Source organism: Monodon monoceros, unplaced genomic scaffold (genome assembly GCF_005190385.1).
Source record: "Monodon monoceros isolate NGI ecotype Baffin Bay Population unplaced genomic scaffold, NGI_Narwhal_1 Super_Scaffold_4, whole genome shotgun sequence".
NCBI classification, from domain to species: domain Eukaryota; kingdom Metazoa; phylum Chordata; class Mammalia; order Artiodactyla; family Monodontidae; genus Monodon; species Monodon monoceros.
This window is the reverse complement of record NW_021703781.1, coordinates 14,806,366-14,823,707: the sequence shown is the minus strand read 5'-3', so window position 1 is coordinate 14,823,707 and position 17,342 is coordinate 14,806,366. Positions and strand designations below refer to the sequence as shown.

The 17,342-nt window shown below is 35.7% G+C and overlaps 1 protein-coding gene across 7 annotated transcripts in view; it reads left to right on the top strand.

The window, feature by feature from the left end:
• The window catches only part of JMJD1C (jumonji domain containing 1C), a 306,158-nt gene that overhangs the window by 261,416 nt on the left and 27,400 nt on the right, over positions 1 to 17,342 (top strand). For 6 of the 7 annotated variants that reach the window (XR_003796943.1, XM_029244595.1, XM_029244590.1 and 3 more), the window contains 7 exons: positions 1,150 to 1,274; positions 2,784 to 2,927; positions 3,025 to 3,211; positions 3,327 to 5,011; positions 7,501 to 7,673; positions 7,938 to 10,147; positions 15,131 to 15,332. Coding sequence is in view for 6 of the 7 variants with exons in the window: in XM_029244595.1 (XP_029100428.1) it covers positions 1,150 to 1,274; positions 2,784 to 2,927; positions 3,025 to 3,211; positions 3,327 to 5,011; positions 7,501 to 7,673; positions 7,938 to 10,147; positions 15,131 to 15,332 (4,726 nt within the window). In the remaining variant the exon portion in view is untranslated. The remainder of the gene's footprint in view (positions 1 to 1,149; positions 1,275 to 2,783; positions 2,928 to 3,024; positions 3,212 to 3,326; positions 5,012 to 7,500; positions 7,674 to 7,937; positions 10,148 to 15,130; positions 15,333 to 17,342) is intronic. The other variant, XM_029244592.1, reaches the window with a different exon arrangement.

Below are 17,342 nucleotides of genomic sequence, written 5' to 3'. Positions count from 1 at the left end.
CCCATCTATCTCTTTTTTCCTTCCTTTCCTTTCAATTTATTTATTGAAGAAGCCAGGCTAATATTTTTTTAAAGTAACTTTTTTTTCCTTGTCATATTCTTAGAGGTGAAATCATTAAGGCAGTAATCCTTTCCGTCCTAAGCAGAATTACGTGAGACTGACTCCAGATTCTGTGTGGTGGTAGAACAAGACAGTTAAGATGGTGTGCTGACGGGAATTGAAAATTGGTCATATTTGGCGTTATTCTATAAGCTATTTCTATATTACATTCAGAAAAAGTAATTTGGAGTCTTTTTCTTCCATAGTTAAAAATTCTAAGACTATAGTTTGTATAATAGATTACAGGTATGAATGTGTTTGATTTGCAGGTAATATGGAATACTTTCTACAGATGTGTTATTTGATTTATATTTTAGACTGATATTAGCATAGATTTTTTTTTAAAACAGTCAAACATTAAATCATTGATTGATATGTTAAATGTCTTAACTGTAGAAGAAAAGGCATCAATCTAGGAAGCAGAAAAATAAATTCAGTTCTAGCTCTTTCACTTAAAAATTTATTTAACCTATCAATCTCACTTTCTTAATTTTTATAAACAGGGAAATATCTGAGAGTTTTTGAATAAGATTCAAAAAAATTGAATAAGCATCTGCAAATTGTGAAAGCATTTTGTAAATTGTTGATGTATAACACTGTCATATTAATAAGGGGCACCAGAGCCCCCCTCCACAGTTCTTATTAAACTTTCAAGTATTTGATACCATTTTAGTACCTGTGAATTGAAGAAATTTTTATCTCCATTCTCTTTTAAGACATATTTAAATATATATAGATATATATCTTTTATTATTTAATTATTACCTATTTTCTGAAGGATATCTGTATACATATATAGATATCATTTAAAAAAGTGAGTTTAATCCAAAAGTACACCAATATGGCATTTTAGTATTGATTGTATTTATAAATTCAGTTAACAGTCTCTGCATGTTTTAAGACTTTGGCAGCTTTTCCTGTCACCGGAATCAAAATTTTTAGTTGCTTATGGTAAAGTTTTGGCAACTGGAAGGTTCATACATCAAGTTCCAAATTACTTTTCCGTTTCATCCATGAACTGAATCATGTATGATGTGTGTTTTTTTTAAGGTCCTTATTCCTTGAATGGATACAGAGTGAGAGTATATAGACAAGACTCTGCCACCCAGTGGTTTACTGGCATAATTACTCATCATGATCTCTTCACTCGCACCATGATCGTTATGAATGATCAGGTAAATAGTCCAATTTTTGAAGAGATGGTTACAATTCACATATTCCATGCCTCTCCTCTGCCCCCGCCCCGCAGTGGATCAATAGGTTGACACCAAATAATTTTCATCTCTAGGTGCAGTCATGTAATCCTAATAAGTTCAAATGTGTCTGATGTTACATAGAGTTCACTTGAGGTCGCAGTGAGATAGTGATGCCAAATTTATTTCAACACTGATAAAATCAGTCCCTGAAATGGAGGCATCAAACTCTTATTTGTTTAGTCTTTTTTTTTTTATCAGTAGGTCAGCTAAAACTTTCTTAAAGTCTCAGCTTTTCTGCCCCTCCAGTAATAAAAATATTTCCCAAATGGTTTCTTTTCATGAATGAAAACTTAAATGCACATTGAAGTTCTTTTTACATCAAATTCCAGAGTTGGGATGCTCCCTTAAGTTTTATAGTGAATATGGTGAATGTTAAGGATATGAATTTCATAGGGAGTTTTTTTTTTGTTTGTTTTTTTGTGTTCTTTTCCATTACGCAGGCCTCTCACTGTTGTGGCCTCTCCCATTGCAGAGCACAGGCTCCGGACGCGCAGGCCCAGCGGCCATGGCTCACGGGCCCAGCCGCTCCGCGGCATGTGGGATCTTCCCGGACCGGGGCACGAACCTGCGTCCCCTGCATTGGCAGGCGGACTCTCAACCACTGTGCCACAAGGGAAGCCCTCATAAGGAGTTTTAAGTTAACAGTCTGAAAGTCTTAATTTCAAATCTTTTAAAGCTGTACTGTATTTACCCCCAGAAAATAGATATTTATACCTTCCTACCTGAGTGGATTATGGAGGGTGTCTGAATAAATGAGAACCCCCTCTATAAACAATGCAGATGCTTTGGTTAAAATTCTAGTCAAAATGCTAAATAAACTATATCATTTAATTTAATTTTTTTCCTTAAAATCTAACAAACTTTGACCTCTCAGTGAAGCACGAAATTGCCTTTAGTTTTAAAAATAGTTTTTTCTTTAACCTGTCTTTATTATTCATTTATATGATTTTTGTCCTTTTCTGCTTCCCATGCTCTACCTTCTTCTTTGTTTTTTTTTTTTTTGGCCGCATCATGCAGCTTTCAGGATCTTAGTTCCCCGACCAGGGATTGAACCTAGGCCCCAGCAGTGAAAGCGCCAAGTCCCAACCACTGGACCGCCAGGGAATTCCTGTCATGCTCTACCTTCTTGTTTTATTTTACAGCTGTTTTTGAAAATTACTTTTTATTATGACTTGTCAATATACTCTTGAATAATTCTAATCCTTGTTTTGCAAGGTATACTTGCAATAGATGTATTTGCTTTTTAATTTTTAGTTAACATGTAAAACAGTAGCCTTATCTTTAATGGTTAAAGTTGATTTATTGTAAGTCTGACAGTATCTCAAGCTGATTTCTAAACATCTCTACTCAGTAAAGAAATTGTACCTAATATCACATTGGCTAGCTGATGGGATTTAATTTTTGTTCTTGTTTTGTGTCATGGATTAGGTACTAGAACCACAGAATGTCGATCCTTCTATGGTTCAAATGACCTTTCTAGATGATGTTGTTCACTCTTTGTTAAAAGGTGAAAATATTGGCATTACATCACGGCGAAGGTCTCGTGCCAGTCAAAATAGCAACACTGTTCACGTATGTATGTTGTTAGTGATGGATTATGGTAAAATATTTTCCCTTAAATTACTTAGGATCAGGTAGTGAACAATCATTGTTAATTGGTTATTTTTAGGGTCATTATACACGTGCCCAAGCAAATAGTCCCAGACCAGCAATGAACTCCCAAGCTGCTGTACCAAAACAGAATTCACACCAGCAACAAAGAAATATTCGTCCAAATAAGAGGAAGGGCTCAGATAGCAGTATACCAGATGAAGAGAAGATGAAGGAGGAAAAATATGATTATATAGCACGAGGAGGTAGGACCCACCTTTTTTAAAGGGCATGAGAACATATAAAACAAAAATACATTTAAAATATACTTATTTAATATTAATTTGAAAGATAAAACTGTTCTTTTTTTAAATCTTATAGAAAATGCTAAAGGTAAAAACAAACAGGTGATGAACAAAAGAAGGAAACCTGAGGAGGATGAAAAGAAACTAAATATGAAAAGACTACGAACCGACAATGTTTCAGACTTTTCTGAGAGCAGTGACTCAGAAAATTCAAATAAGAGAATAATAAATAATTCCTCAGAGCAGAAGTCAGAGCATGAGTTGAAAAATAAAAACACTTCAAAGATAAATGGAGAAGAAGGAAAATCCCAGAATAATGAGAAGGCAGGAGAAGAGGCACTAATAGATAGCCAGCCTCCCTGGGATCCAATACAGGAAGATAAAAAACACGAAGAAACAGAGAAACAGAAGTCTGTTGACTCTCAGATTCAAGAAAAAATGATTATCCGTTCATCAGAACAGGCCACACTTTCTGATCATAATTCTAATGATTTACTTCTTCAGGAACACAATATGGAGAAAACACACACAGTGGAATTATTACCAAAGGAGAAGTTTGTATCCAGACCACCCACACCAAAATGTGTTATTGACATTACGAATGACACTAATACGGAAAAGGTGGCTCAGGAAAACTCAAGTACCTTTGGCCTTCAGACACTTGAGAAAATGGATCCTAACATTAGTGATTCAAAACATTCAGTCACAAATACAAAATACTTGGAAACAGCAAACCAAGGTTCTGACCAGAGCTGGGTCAGTGATGTAGTTAAAGTAGATTTAACCCAGTCAAATGTTAGGAATGCTTCTTCAGGAAATGAAAACCTGAATATGGAAAAAGAGAGAAATCAGTATGTCTCTTACATATCTTCTCTTAGTGCAGTTTCTGTCACAGAAGATAAGCTGCATAAGCAAAGTCCACCCCCAGAAACTATAAAATCTAAACTTAATACTTCAGTAGATGCTCACAAGACAAAATCCAATTCCTCACCTGAAGTTGTTAAACCTAAAATTAACCATTCCCCTGATTCTGTAAAGTCTAAGCCCACTTTTGCAAACAGCCAAACTGCTGGTGAAAGAAGACTGGCAAATAAGATAGACCATGAGTTATCAAGATGCAGCTTTCATCCGGTTCCTACTAGAGGCAGTACATTAGAAACTACAAAAAGCCCTCTTATCATTGATAAAAATGAGCATTTCACAGTTTACAGAGATCCTGCACTTGTCGGGTCAGATACAGGAGCTAATCACATTTCACCTTTCTTAAGCCAGCATCCTTTTCCTCTTCATTCTTCGTCCCATAGAACGTGTTTAAATCCAGGTACCCATCACCCTGCCTTAAGTCCTGCACCCCACTTACTGGCTGGATCATCCAGTCAAACTCCATTACCTACCATTAACACTCATCCTCTGACTAGTGGTCCACACCATTCTGTTCATCACCCTCACTTACTTTCTGCTGTGTTACCTGGAGTGCCTACTGCCTCCTTACTCGGTGGCCACCCACGACTGGAGACTGCTCATGCCAGCAGCTTGAGCCACTTAGCACTAGCACACCAGCAACAGCAACAGTTGTTACAGCACCAGTCACCTCATCTTCTGGGACAAGCCCACCCATCTGCTTCATATAATCAGCTTGGACTTTATCCAATTATTTGGCAATATCCAAATGGAACACATGCATACTCAGGACTTGGTCTGCCTTCTTCCAAGTGGGTTCACCCAGAAAATGCAGTTAATGCTGAATCTTCGTTAAGGAGGGTAAGTTAAGCTGTGGTTTACCTCATGTCATATATTTATTAATCAACATATGTACAAGTGCTTTTTTCAGTATCCCATTAATTTTTTAGATTTCTTATTATAAAATATGCTAGAATTTTTGAAACAGTTATTTTTCTAATTATGATGAAACTTTTGATGCTTAGTAACTTTAGAACTGTAAAGCTAAAATCTCAGAAAAGCCTATTTATTTTTTTAAAAAGCCAATTTAAAGAAGTAAACCTCTTAAGTTATTTCTTACTTAGTCTTCATAACTAATTATATTATATATCCATAATTATTTTGCTCAGGTAAATTCCTAGAAGTGAAACTTCTGGATATAAAATTTATGTAAAATTGCAAGGCTCTTGATATGTATAATCAAGTTATTCTTAAAAAGACAAATTGTTATGTTTCCCAGTTAGATACATTATATTGATGTATACTACAAGCTATGACTCTCTAAGCCTCTAGTTCTCTTAAGGGTGCCGAGGCTGGAGAATCCTGATATTTGGGAGTGAAGTTGGGGCTGAGAGTCTCTCTGCCTGACAAAGTATTGCTGAAGGTGGGGGACAGGGCTCTTTCTTCTTCCTTCATGCTCTGTGTGGTTTTTCCAGCCAGATTAATTTCCATGCTAAGAAATGGTTGTTGAGGGCATTACCAGCCCCATTCTGAAAACTGGGGATTGGGTGTCACCGTTAAACTCTAGGAGGCAACTTAATCCTTGGTGTGGACCAGGATGCTCTTCAGGTTTCCCCCAGAATCTTTCAAAACGCATTTTATTTATTTTATTGTGGTAAAAGCCACAACATTAAATTTATTTAACCATTCTAAAGTGTACAGTTTAGTAGTGTTAAGTATATTCACATTGTTATGCAACAGATATCTAGAACTCTTTCATCTTGCAAAACTGAAACTCTGCCCATGAAACACTAATTCCCCTTCCCCCTAAGTTCTTGGCACCCACCTTTCTACTTTCTGTCTCTATGATTGTCTGCTTTAGATACTTCATTTGAGTGGACTCGTACAGTATTTCATGTAGCATAATGTCCTCAAAGTTCATCCATGTTGTAGCATGTAACAGGATTTCCTTCTTTTTTAGCTGAGTAATATTCTGTTATATGTATATAGGTATATACAGGTACCCTTGTAATCTGTATAACTTCAGATTTCTGGATCTTGTAGAATTGAGACCTTATTTTAAACATATATTTGAATGATCCTATGTACATGTATATATATATATTTTTTCTTGTGTGAGGTTTATGTATATTTTTAATCTAAGAAATTTTATAGCAGCATATCTTTGGTGTGATATCATATTGCTTTCACATTATCATTTTGAGATGTAAAATGTATTCCCTTTGGTAAAACCAAAGGATTGTATTTTCCCAATATCTGATTCAACACAGTATAACTCAACAAAGCATTGTCTGGAAGAATTTCAGTGAGTCATAGTATAGAAACAGTTCTTAAGCATGTAATTAGATAGTTGTAAGTCTCAACATAGAGATCAATGTCACCAGATACTATGAGAAAGGCAGCATGTTGATATTAAAAAAATTAATTTTGTTGTACCTCCACACCTCCAAGTTTAATGGTCCATCTATAGCTTATAGTGAAATGGAGTACAAATGGGCCTTGAAAATGTAATTTTCTGCCAAATCTAAATAAATTATGACATTGGGAAAATTATTGTTATTTATTACTATTATTTTTTTTTGCGGTACGCGGGCCTCTCACTGTTGTGGCCTTTCCCGTTGCGGAGCACAGGCTCCAGACGCGCAGGCTCAGCGGCCATGGCTCACGGACCCAGCCGCTCCGCGGCATGTGGGATCTTCCCAGACCGGGCACGAACCCGTGTCCCCTGCATCGGCAGGCGGACTCTCAACCACTGTGCCACCAGGAAAGCCTAGGAAAAATTATTTTTGACAAGAAAAATTGTCAAATAAACTTGATGAAATCTGGTGAAATGTATTTTAGCAACATGTTTTCTATTTTTTTCTATTAGCAGCATATAGTCTTTTGGTGTTAGAATCTTAGGAAATCTTAAAAGCTAGGTTCTGTGTACATCATTTGTAAGTTAAAGGCAAAGATTTCAAGATCTGCAATCAGTAAATAAATTTCTGGAAATAACTTTTTTTTCTTTTTTGGCAACACCGCACAGCATGCTGGATATTAATTCCCCAACCAGGGATCAAACCCATGCCCCCTGCAGTGGAAGTGCAGAGTCCTAACCACTGGACTGCCAGGGAATTCCCTGGAAATAAATATTTTAATGCTGATTGATTTTTTTCATCATATGGAAAAATCCGTATAACTCTGTTAGTTACTTATTTGTCTGGATATTTCTCATAGAATAGTTAATAAATATACTGCTATATTAGTATGTCACATACTTCATAAACATACTACTATTAAAGTCCTGCTGTGATACTGTGTTTAGCTTTTTCTAGTAACTGAAGGATGATTTTAAAAAATTTTTTTGATAGAATTCTCCCAGTCCTTGGTTACATCAGCCTACCCCTGTGACCTCAGCAGACGGTATTGGATTACTTAGTCACATTCCTGTCAGACCTTCCAGTGCAGAGCCTCATCGGCCTCTTAAAATTACAGCACATTCCAGTCCACCATTGACAAAATGTTTAGTAGATCATCATAAAGAGTAAGTTCACCAATGCTTAAAACTTGTCTTTTATAATTTTTCTTAATTCAGTTTATAAATAGATAATTTTAACAAATGTCTTAAAACTGGGCTGAATAATAAGTACTATTCTTCTGTTTTTATATTCCTTTAATTTTCTTAATAATATTATAGTGCATGCAAAATCGTGTTTCACTTTTATGATAGAATAGTAACGCACAGAAGCTATATTTGTATTATACGAGAAAAAGTGTTTACAGAAACCTTTGTGTATTTTCTTTGCAGAGAATTGGAGAGGAAAGCTTTTATTGAACCATTGCGTTCTGTTGCATCCACATCAGCCAAAAATGACCTGGATCTAAATAGGTCACAGACGGGAAAAGATGGTCACTTGCATAGGCATTTTGTGGATCCTGTATTGAATCAATTACAGAGACCACTCCAGGAGACTGGAGAGAGATTAAACAAATATAAGGAGGAGCACCGTCGAATCCTTCAAGAAAGTATTGATGTTGCTCCCTATACAACTAAAATCAAGGGGCTTGAGGGTGAGAGAGATAATTATTCCAGAGTAGCATCATCATCCTCTAGCCCTAAAAGCCATGTCATCAAACAAGACAAAGATGTAGAATGTTCAGTATCAGATCTTTATAAGATGAAGCATTCAGTGCCTCAGAGTTTGCCTCAAAGTAACTATTTCACTACATTGTCTAATAGTGTAGTCAATGAACCACCAAGGTCATACCCATCCAAAGAGGTTTCAAATATTTACACTGAAAAACAGAGTAATACCCTTGGAGCAGCAGCAGCTAACCCTCAGACTCTGACTTCGTTTATATCATCTCTTTCAAAGCCTCCACCTTTGATTAAACACCAACCGGAAAGTGAAGGTTTAGTAGGCAAGGCACCAGAACATATTCCCCATCAAATTGCTTCTCACTCAGTAACAACTTTCAGAAATGATTGTAGGAGTCCTACTCATTTGACAGTTTCTTCTACAAATACACTCCGGAGTATGCCTGCTTTACATAGAGCACCTGTATTTCACCCACCAATCCATCATAGCCTGGAGAGAAAGGAAAGCAGCTATAGTAGCCTTTCCCCTCCAACATTAACTCCAGTGATGCCTGTAAATGCTGGTGGGAAGGTTCAAGAATCACAAAAGCCTCCAACTCTGATTCCTGAGCCTAAAGACACTCAGGCAAATTTTAAGAGTTCTTCTGAACAGAGTTTGACAGAAATGTGGAAATCTAATAATAACCTCAGCAAAGAGAAAGCTGAATGGCATGTGGAGAAAAGCAGTGGAAAGTCACAGGCTGCTATGGCATCTGTCATTGTACGTCCACCTTCTAGTGCAAAACTTGATAGCATGCCAGCAATGCAGTTAGCTTCCAAAGATCGAGTTAGTGAAAGATCTTCAATTGGGGCAAATCAAACAGATTGCCTCAAATCAGCAGAAGCTGGAGAGAGTGGAAGAATCATTCTGCCAAGTGTGAATTCAGACAGTGCTCACATAAAATCCGAAAAAAACTTTCAGGCTGTCTCACAGGGCAGTGTTCCCAGTTCAGTCATGTCTGCTGTAAATACAATGTGTAATACCAAAACGGATATATTCACATCTGCTGCCACTACCACCAATGTTTCCAGCTGGGGTGGTTCAGAAATAATTTACTCTTTATCAAATACCATTTTGGCCTCTCAATCTTTAGAATGTACCTCTTCGAAAAGTGTCAGTCATTCAGTGGCTCAAACACAAGAATGCAGGGTCAGCACGACAGCTCCAGTTACACCAGCCAGTAGTAAGACAGGAAGTGCTGTTCAATCCAGCTCTGGGTTCTCAGGCACAACTGATTTTATCCATTTAAAAAAGCACAAGGCAGCACTGGCTGCAGCTCAGTATAAAAGTAGTAATGTCAGTGAGCCTGAGCCTAATGCTGTGAAAAATCAGACATCTTCAGCCTCCCCTCTCTTGGATAGCACTGTAGTCTGTAGTACAATTAACAAAGCAAACTCTGTAGGAAATGGGCAAGCATCCCAGACAAGTCAACCAAACTACCATACTAAACTGAAAAAGGCCTGGCTTACAAGACATTCAGAAGAAGATAAAAATACTAATAAAATGGAAAATTCAGGGAATTCTGTATCAGAAATTATTAAGCCATGTTCTGTCAATTTAATAGCCTCTACATCGAATGATCTACAAAATAGTGTAGATAGTAAGATCATAGTTGATAAATTTGTAAAAGATGATAAAGTCAATAGGAGAAAAGCCAAACGAACTTACGAATCTGGCTCTGAAAGTGGAGATTCAGACGAAAGTGAAAGCAAATCAGAGCAAAGGACTAAAAGGCAACCTAAGCCAACTTACAAAAAGAAGCAAAATGATCTTCAGAAGAGAAAAGGTGAAATAGAAGAAGATTTAAAACCCAATGGGGTTCTCAGCAGGAGTGCCAAAGAAAAAAGTAAATTGAAGTTGCAGAGCAACAATAATAGTGGTAAGTAAATTAATTACTTTTTTTATCTCAAGTAAAATGGGCTGTAAGTTCTTGCAGTAATGATGGTGTTCTCTAAAACTTAGAGAGCTTAAAGGCATCTTTCACTTCATTTGTATGCCCTGGTGTAATGTATGTGCTCATTGACTTCATTTCTACAAGTACCTTATAAGAGGAAATGAGAGAAGACCTATCAATGTTTCTCCATTTTCAAGAGACTTGTAGAAATATGTTTTTACATAGCACTCAGGTTGGCAAAACCCCAGTGTGTAATTTAGTAGTTACTCAGAATTTTGACCATTTCTAAAAATTGTCAAAAGGCAGTTATAGCTATACACTAAAAATGGATTTCTAATACAGGCATACCTTGTTTTATTGTGCTTTCCAGATATTGTCTTTTTTTTTTTTTTTTTAAACAAATTGAAGGTTTGCGGCAACCCTGTGTCAGGAAGGTCTGTCGGCACCATTTTCCCAACAGCATTTGCTCACTTCATGTCTCTGTCATACTTTGGTAATTCAGACTTTTCCAATGTTATGGTATAATATTTGTTTTGGTGGTCTGTAATCAGTGGCCTTTGATGTTACTATTGAAAAAAGATTACGACTCATACTATTGAAAAAAGATTACAACTCATACTATTGAAAAAAGATTACAACTCACTGAAGGCTGAGATGTTGGTTAGCCTTTTTCAGCAATAAACCATTTTTAAATTAAAGTACATGCATAGTTTTTTAGACATAATGCCGTTGCACACGTAATAGACTGCATTATAGTGTAAACCTAACTTTTATGTGCACTGGGAAACAAGAAAATTTGTGTACTTTATGGTGGTGGTCTGAAACTGAACCCACACTATCTCCAAGGTATGCCTGTATTAGGTATTTACCTGTAACAAGATAATAGTTGAAAAAGAATTCCTATTCACAAAAACTTCCTTGAAGTCCCACTTTTAGAAGAGAACTACTTCAAAGTAGTGTGGATGTAGCCCGTATTTCACCCTTTGTCATCTGGAGAAAAATTGAAAACTTAAAAAAAAAAAAAAGAAAGAAAACAAAACAATGAAATTACCTTCTATTTAACTAATAATGCTACTCATTCAAGCAGTCCTTAACAGTGGGTAAAAGTTAAATAAACGGGATTGGTGGTTTTGTTTGTTCATTTCTATATTCAAGAAGAACTTACATAATAAGTAAAAGTTTCAAAACTGATAATATTTATATTTCATTTGTGGCTACAACAGGGCAGAATAAGTGATACTTGCCAGTAATATTCACTATAAAGTATTTCTGTATGTCTTTACTCTAGAAGTAGTTTTTCTCAGTTTGCTTATTTTTTTTTAGGTATGTTGCACAAGGCAGAAAGCAGTTAATAGTTTCACTATATCCATGTATTCATCCACATACAATATATGAAATATCTGTGACAATGTGGACATTCAAGACGTACTGTAACAAGCATTTGGATGCTTGAAGGCTCTTATTTGGGCCTTTTTACTGAATGAGGTTTTTCCCACATGCCTGTGTGGAAACCAGAGGCAAAGTGAAGGAGAGAAAAACAGGAGGATGGAATCGTAGAAAAGGACAGTCAGAAAGTGAAAGAACAAAGGAAAACAAGCTCAACTAGAGACAGGCTGACAGACTGAAATGCAAACATAGTAAGAAGAAAGAAAGAGGGAGATTGACAACGAAGGATACAGGATACGTGCCATTTATTTGAGTGTTGGATTGCATACTGTGTTGTAATGTGTTCTGTTTACTTCCCCAGTGAATTCAAGAAGCTTAGTGTGGTCAATAATTGTTTCTCTTTTGTTTCACAAAACATTTCTTTTGTTGTCGAGTATTCAAATACTGGAGTTAAACTTACAGAAAACAGAAATAGGACTCTTCCAGCTTTTAACATTTAGAATATTCTTGAGAAGTTAAATTTATAAAATTAACTCTTAATGAAGTACATATTCTGTTTTCGTTTTGAGACTGTGTGTGTACATGTTCCCAAGTAGGTTTTAAGACAAAGACTGGAATCAGCACTTCCCCCTCCCAAGTTGTAATGCTTAGTCAAATCTCCCCTACATAGTGAATAACATTTAGTATCAAACAGGCTATTTTAAGTCCCATTTACTCCCAAGTCCAAAGTAATATTAAGTGACTATTAAATGCCATCTATTAATTATGGGCAGAGTTGACTTGCTTTTGTTCTGGGCTATCTAGAAAAGTTCTCTAAATTGGGAGTTCATAAGTTCTAAACCTGAGTGGATTATCTCCCTCATGGATTAAATATGATCTTTATCCTTTTAATGTTCATTGGGGTTGTCATCAGTCATAGTCAATCGAAAAGTTAAGTCTGCACTTAAAGAATGTAATATGATTGCATAGACTATTATACATGTATAATTATTACACAAATACGCATATCATAGTTTTTAGTACATTCTAAAGCCAGGTACAATAGATTTTGCTTTATCTGCTGTTTTAGAAAATCTTCATATCTGCTGCCTTTTGTTACTGATAATTAAAAGTTGGATGCTTTTTTGCGACTAATTTTTTACATCATTTTATGTACTGAAATTTCCCATCAGATTTAAATGCAAGTCCTGTGACACACAAAATCAGTGGTTCAACTGTTAGCAGAGTTCATTTCTATATCTCAAAAAATATTTTTAAGGTGAAGGCATATCAGAGGTTAAAGGTTAGCATGTATTTTTCTCTTATTTTCTTCCTCAGTTTTCTGTTGCTAGAGCAGCTGCTTTGAGGATTTACTGATAGAGAACTAAGGTTGAAAATGTTCTTCTGGTATAAAGGAAGAAGAAATATCCATTGGGTTAGGTATTTTTCGTTGACTAAGTGTCTAAATCTCAAACTTTTAGATTTTAGATGTTACCAATAAATTATATATATAGAATTGAAAAATGGAGTTTTATTTATTGTACAAATAATATTACAGTAAAATTCATAAAAGAAGTTAGGCATAGTCATGTTTGGCCTAGTCTAGAAGCAAAAAACATAATATCAAAAACAGTCTACATGACCTGGACCTTCATATCTTTATAATTTATTCATTCATTTTAAAAAAAAAGGTCTAAGTGTACATTTCATGTCACAGAACTGAGAGTTGCTTTGAAATGCCTGGTTCTTTCTTTATAATACTATTTAAATTGTTCACAGTAGTATGGTTATCCATACTCTTGGAACTGTTCCATTGTCTGGAATGTAAAAGCATATTGGTTAATGGTTGTTTTCTCGTCTAAATAGAAAGATTTCATTTAGTTTATTCTAGTGTAATAGATAAAGTAAATAAATGATTGGAAGTAATATAACAAATAAAGATTTATCAGCAGTGTACTACTGTTGTTCATTCTGACTTCAAGAAGCTCTGAATTTTTTATACAGTCCATAGGAGAAACGTGTCTTATACACAGTGGAGGAAATAACAAACATTTTACACAAGCCTTCTGGAAACATTTTTATTCCATAAGTGGTATGTGTGCCCACATACATGTTTCTCTAGTGGATTAAGCCAAATGGCTCCTTGCCCTAAATTAGAGAAAGAAGAGGGGAGAACATGTAATCGTAAAAGAATCAGGCAGCAGTCATAGAAGTGCTTAATAACTGGAACCTATTTCAAATGGGCCACCCTGGAATTTAAACACAGCACTTCCTATGTTAAGATGTACGTGATCTTGCTGTAATTGTACTACGTATGCTATCAATAGGTAAGTTGACAGTGAGAGCTCAGAACAAGAGTTCTGCTGTATCTTCTGCAAGAATTATATAATCTCAGGAGAACATTTGAACTGCCTCTGATCGGCAAAATGGGTATGATTAGTAAACACAAGGTTAGGAAATACAATTTATTCATTCAACATGATAGAAATAACAAACTATGTAAATCTCAGGTCTGGCATATAGCTACATAAATATGGGCAGTGTAAGTACGCTGATAGGTGTCAACAAATACTTGCTTGTCCCAACGTGCTTTTAAGTGAATATATTTTTAAAAATTGAATAGGCTACATTTAACGTATGTACAATATAATGTTTTGAGTTCTTGCTGCTCTATAGATGACTGATTACTTGAGCCCGTGTTATTACAACAATTAAGTTCAAGTTAATGAACGTGATGGAGCAATGATGCAGAGTATAGTAAATAAATTAATTTTTTTCCTTCAAGTATTAAATTGTATAGTGCATTTGAGTTTTGTTTTTCTTTAGACTTCTCTGATGCCTTTTTTCTTTATACCATCAATAAAGACAGGCAGGTTAATATTGGCTTTTTTCTTTTACATCCTTCAAACCCTTTGATTTTTCTAAAAGATACTGCTTCTATCAAATACTGATACCAAATGGAGGGCATTATAATAAGGGAGAGATATTAGGAGAAAAATCTTAGCTCCTCTTCCCACAAATATAGTGTGATAAAATCGAAATTTGTCTCGATCCACATTTACCTTTGGAGAATCAGATTAAGTATTTCAAAACTATAAATATATTGAAACTAGCCTGTAGTTTCTAGAAGTATTAACTTTTGGTCTTTAGGTCCTTCCCGTGCATCTTAAAAGAGCCTCCTCCTACATATAACAAATTTCTGTGTAGAAGAGCTGCATTTTTATCTATAGATTTACAAAGAAAATGAATGATTATCATGTTTGCTACTATACAAATATGAATATTGAGTATGTGAAGATTTCAGTCAGCTGGAAAATTTACTTACGTCTGCATTTCCATTATGCTGACATTAAGAGTTCATTTGGTTAGTAGAATAGTAAATAGAAATGCTGCTATGGACTTTTTAGTTATTAATGAGTACCTTGAACTATAATCTCTTTTCTACAATCTCAATATATGATCACAGTTGTATAATTGACTTGAACTGTTTTCTTTTTTTTGCCTTTTTTCTCAGTGATCTTTAATTGATTTGAATATTATCTCAAGGAGTTTACCTTTCTAAAAAGTTATAATCTTGCTAATACTTTCCTACTGCTTTTACAGCTGGCATCCCTCGTTCAGTATTAAAAGACTGGCGTAAAGTCAAGAAGCTGAAGCAAACTGGGGAATCCTTTTTACAGGATGACTCCTGCTGTGAGATAGGGCCTAATTTGCAAAAGTGCCGAGAATGTAGACTTATTCGGAGTAAGAAGGGAGAAGAACTAACTCACTCACCAGTGTTTTGTAGATTTTACTACTTTAGACGGTAAGTTGAAAATAGGTAATTGGCGGAAAATATGGTGATAGGATATTGGAAATTGTACTGTCATTCTGAGGGTTTTTTGGAGGTGGGAATGAGGCTTTGAGCCTCTGTGTTTCTGAAGCATTATAAAAAGCATTATAAAAAGACACTAAACTTTTTGTGTGCCAAATTTAACAATAGGTTTAATTGTTAGACTAAATTCATATTCACACTGCTACTTGTTTTCATATGACCTTTCTCTTCTAAGAGATTTATTATTCCTTAATGAGAAAATGTTAGTATTTTTTCTAAACTATAGGAAACAGCAGTTTAAGTTTTTTCTTATTTATGTAAAACAAAACAATGTCACATTTATATCTGTGCATCAGCCACAATAAAAGTCTATAAATCTGGGTAAACCAATCTAGGCATTAAACTAAAGTCAGTATGTTGCATTACAGATACCCATACTTAGGGTTTTGTTTGTTTTTTTTTAATTTATTTATTTTTGGCTGCATTGGGTCTTTGTTGCTGCGTGCCGGCCTTCTCTAGTTGTGGTGAGCAGGGGTTACTCTTCATTGCAGTGCGCAGGCTTCTCATTGCGGTGGCTTCTCTTGTTGCAGAGCACAGGCTCTAAGCGTGCGGGCTTAAGTAGTTGTGGCTCGCGGGCTCTAGAGCGCAGGCTCAGTAGTTGTGGCGCACGGGCTTAGTTGCTCTGCAGCACGTGGGATCTTCCCGGACCAGGGCTCGAACCCGTGTCCCCTGCATTGGCAGGTGGATTCTTGATCACTGCACCACCAGGGAAGCCCATTTTGGGGTTTTTTAAAATTTTGTTTTTATTTTAATTTTTATTGGAGTATAGATACCCATACTTTCGTTAAACATATGTAGCTATAAAAATATGAGTTATAAAATGACAAGAAGGATTTGTTAGTAGCACGTCACATTTCACAGGTTTTGTGGTAAATATAAAAACAACTTAATAGTTGTTATGGGCTTCTCCGGTAACCCAGCCAGTAGAAACTAGTTAATTTCTCAGATTCTAGGATCAGTCATTCCTGGATTTTGGTTCCAGCTCTGTCCTTAGTTCCTGTGTGACTTTATTAACTGTAGTAGGACTACAGCTAAGCCTGTCTCATCTGCATAATATGAATGATAGTGGTACCTACCTCACAGAGATTTCATGACGATGAAATGAGAACAAAGTACACAGAGTTCTTAGCATAGTACCAAGCATGTATATGGAATGCACCTATGATGCTGCCTGCAGTTATTTTTCTAATCATCATCTTCTTCTTCCTAAGAAGTTACGAGGCACTTTGCTGTGACAAATAAATGTACTGTGCTGGTGGCCCAGTGGAGACCCCAAAAATATGTATTGGCAGAAACAGAACATTCTTCTTTACTTCATGGTTTTTCTAGCCAACAATCCCCAAAGGACAAACAGCTTCAAAGAATAGCTCTAGAAGGTAGTCCACATGGAAGTACAGAAAAGGTGGAAAAGGAATCAGAAGGAAAGTAGGTTTGAAGAGATAAGAAAACCTTTGGAAAAGTTTTAAGGAAGGAAAGGTAGACATAATACAAAGCTGAGATAAGATGATGGGTTGTCATGAGAGGAGAAATTTTTTTAAGAAAAAGAGGGAAAGGTAATAAAGGTATAGGAAGAAGTGGTAAAAGGAATGTTGTTGGTATCGTCCATTTGAAAAATACAGGCTGATTTGTAATGTACTTCTGATATACCTCTTTGAGAGTAAAGAGTAAGTTCAAAGACAGTTGAGAAATAACCGTCAGCCTGTAGGAGAATGGCAATTTTTCCTTGCATTTACCTTAAACTTCTCTGAATTGAGTGGTTACATGAATTGGATATCAGAAGTAAGAGAAGGAAGTAAGCACAGTAATTGAGTTCCTAATATACTATTAAGAATTTCAATCTTGTTCCTCCAAATCATGTCAATGAAGTGTCATTTTAATTAGTGAGGAAGATGGGGTTTTTTTGTTTTTTATTTATTTTTGGCTGCATTGGGTCTTCGTTGC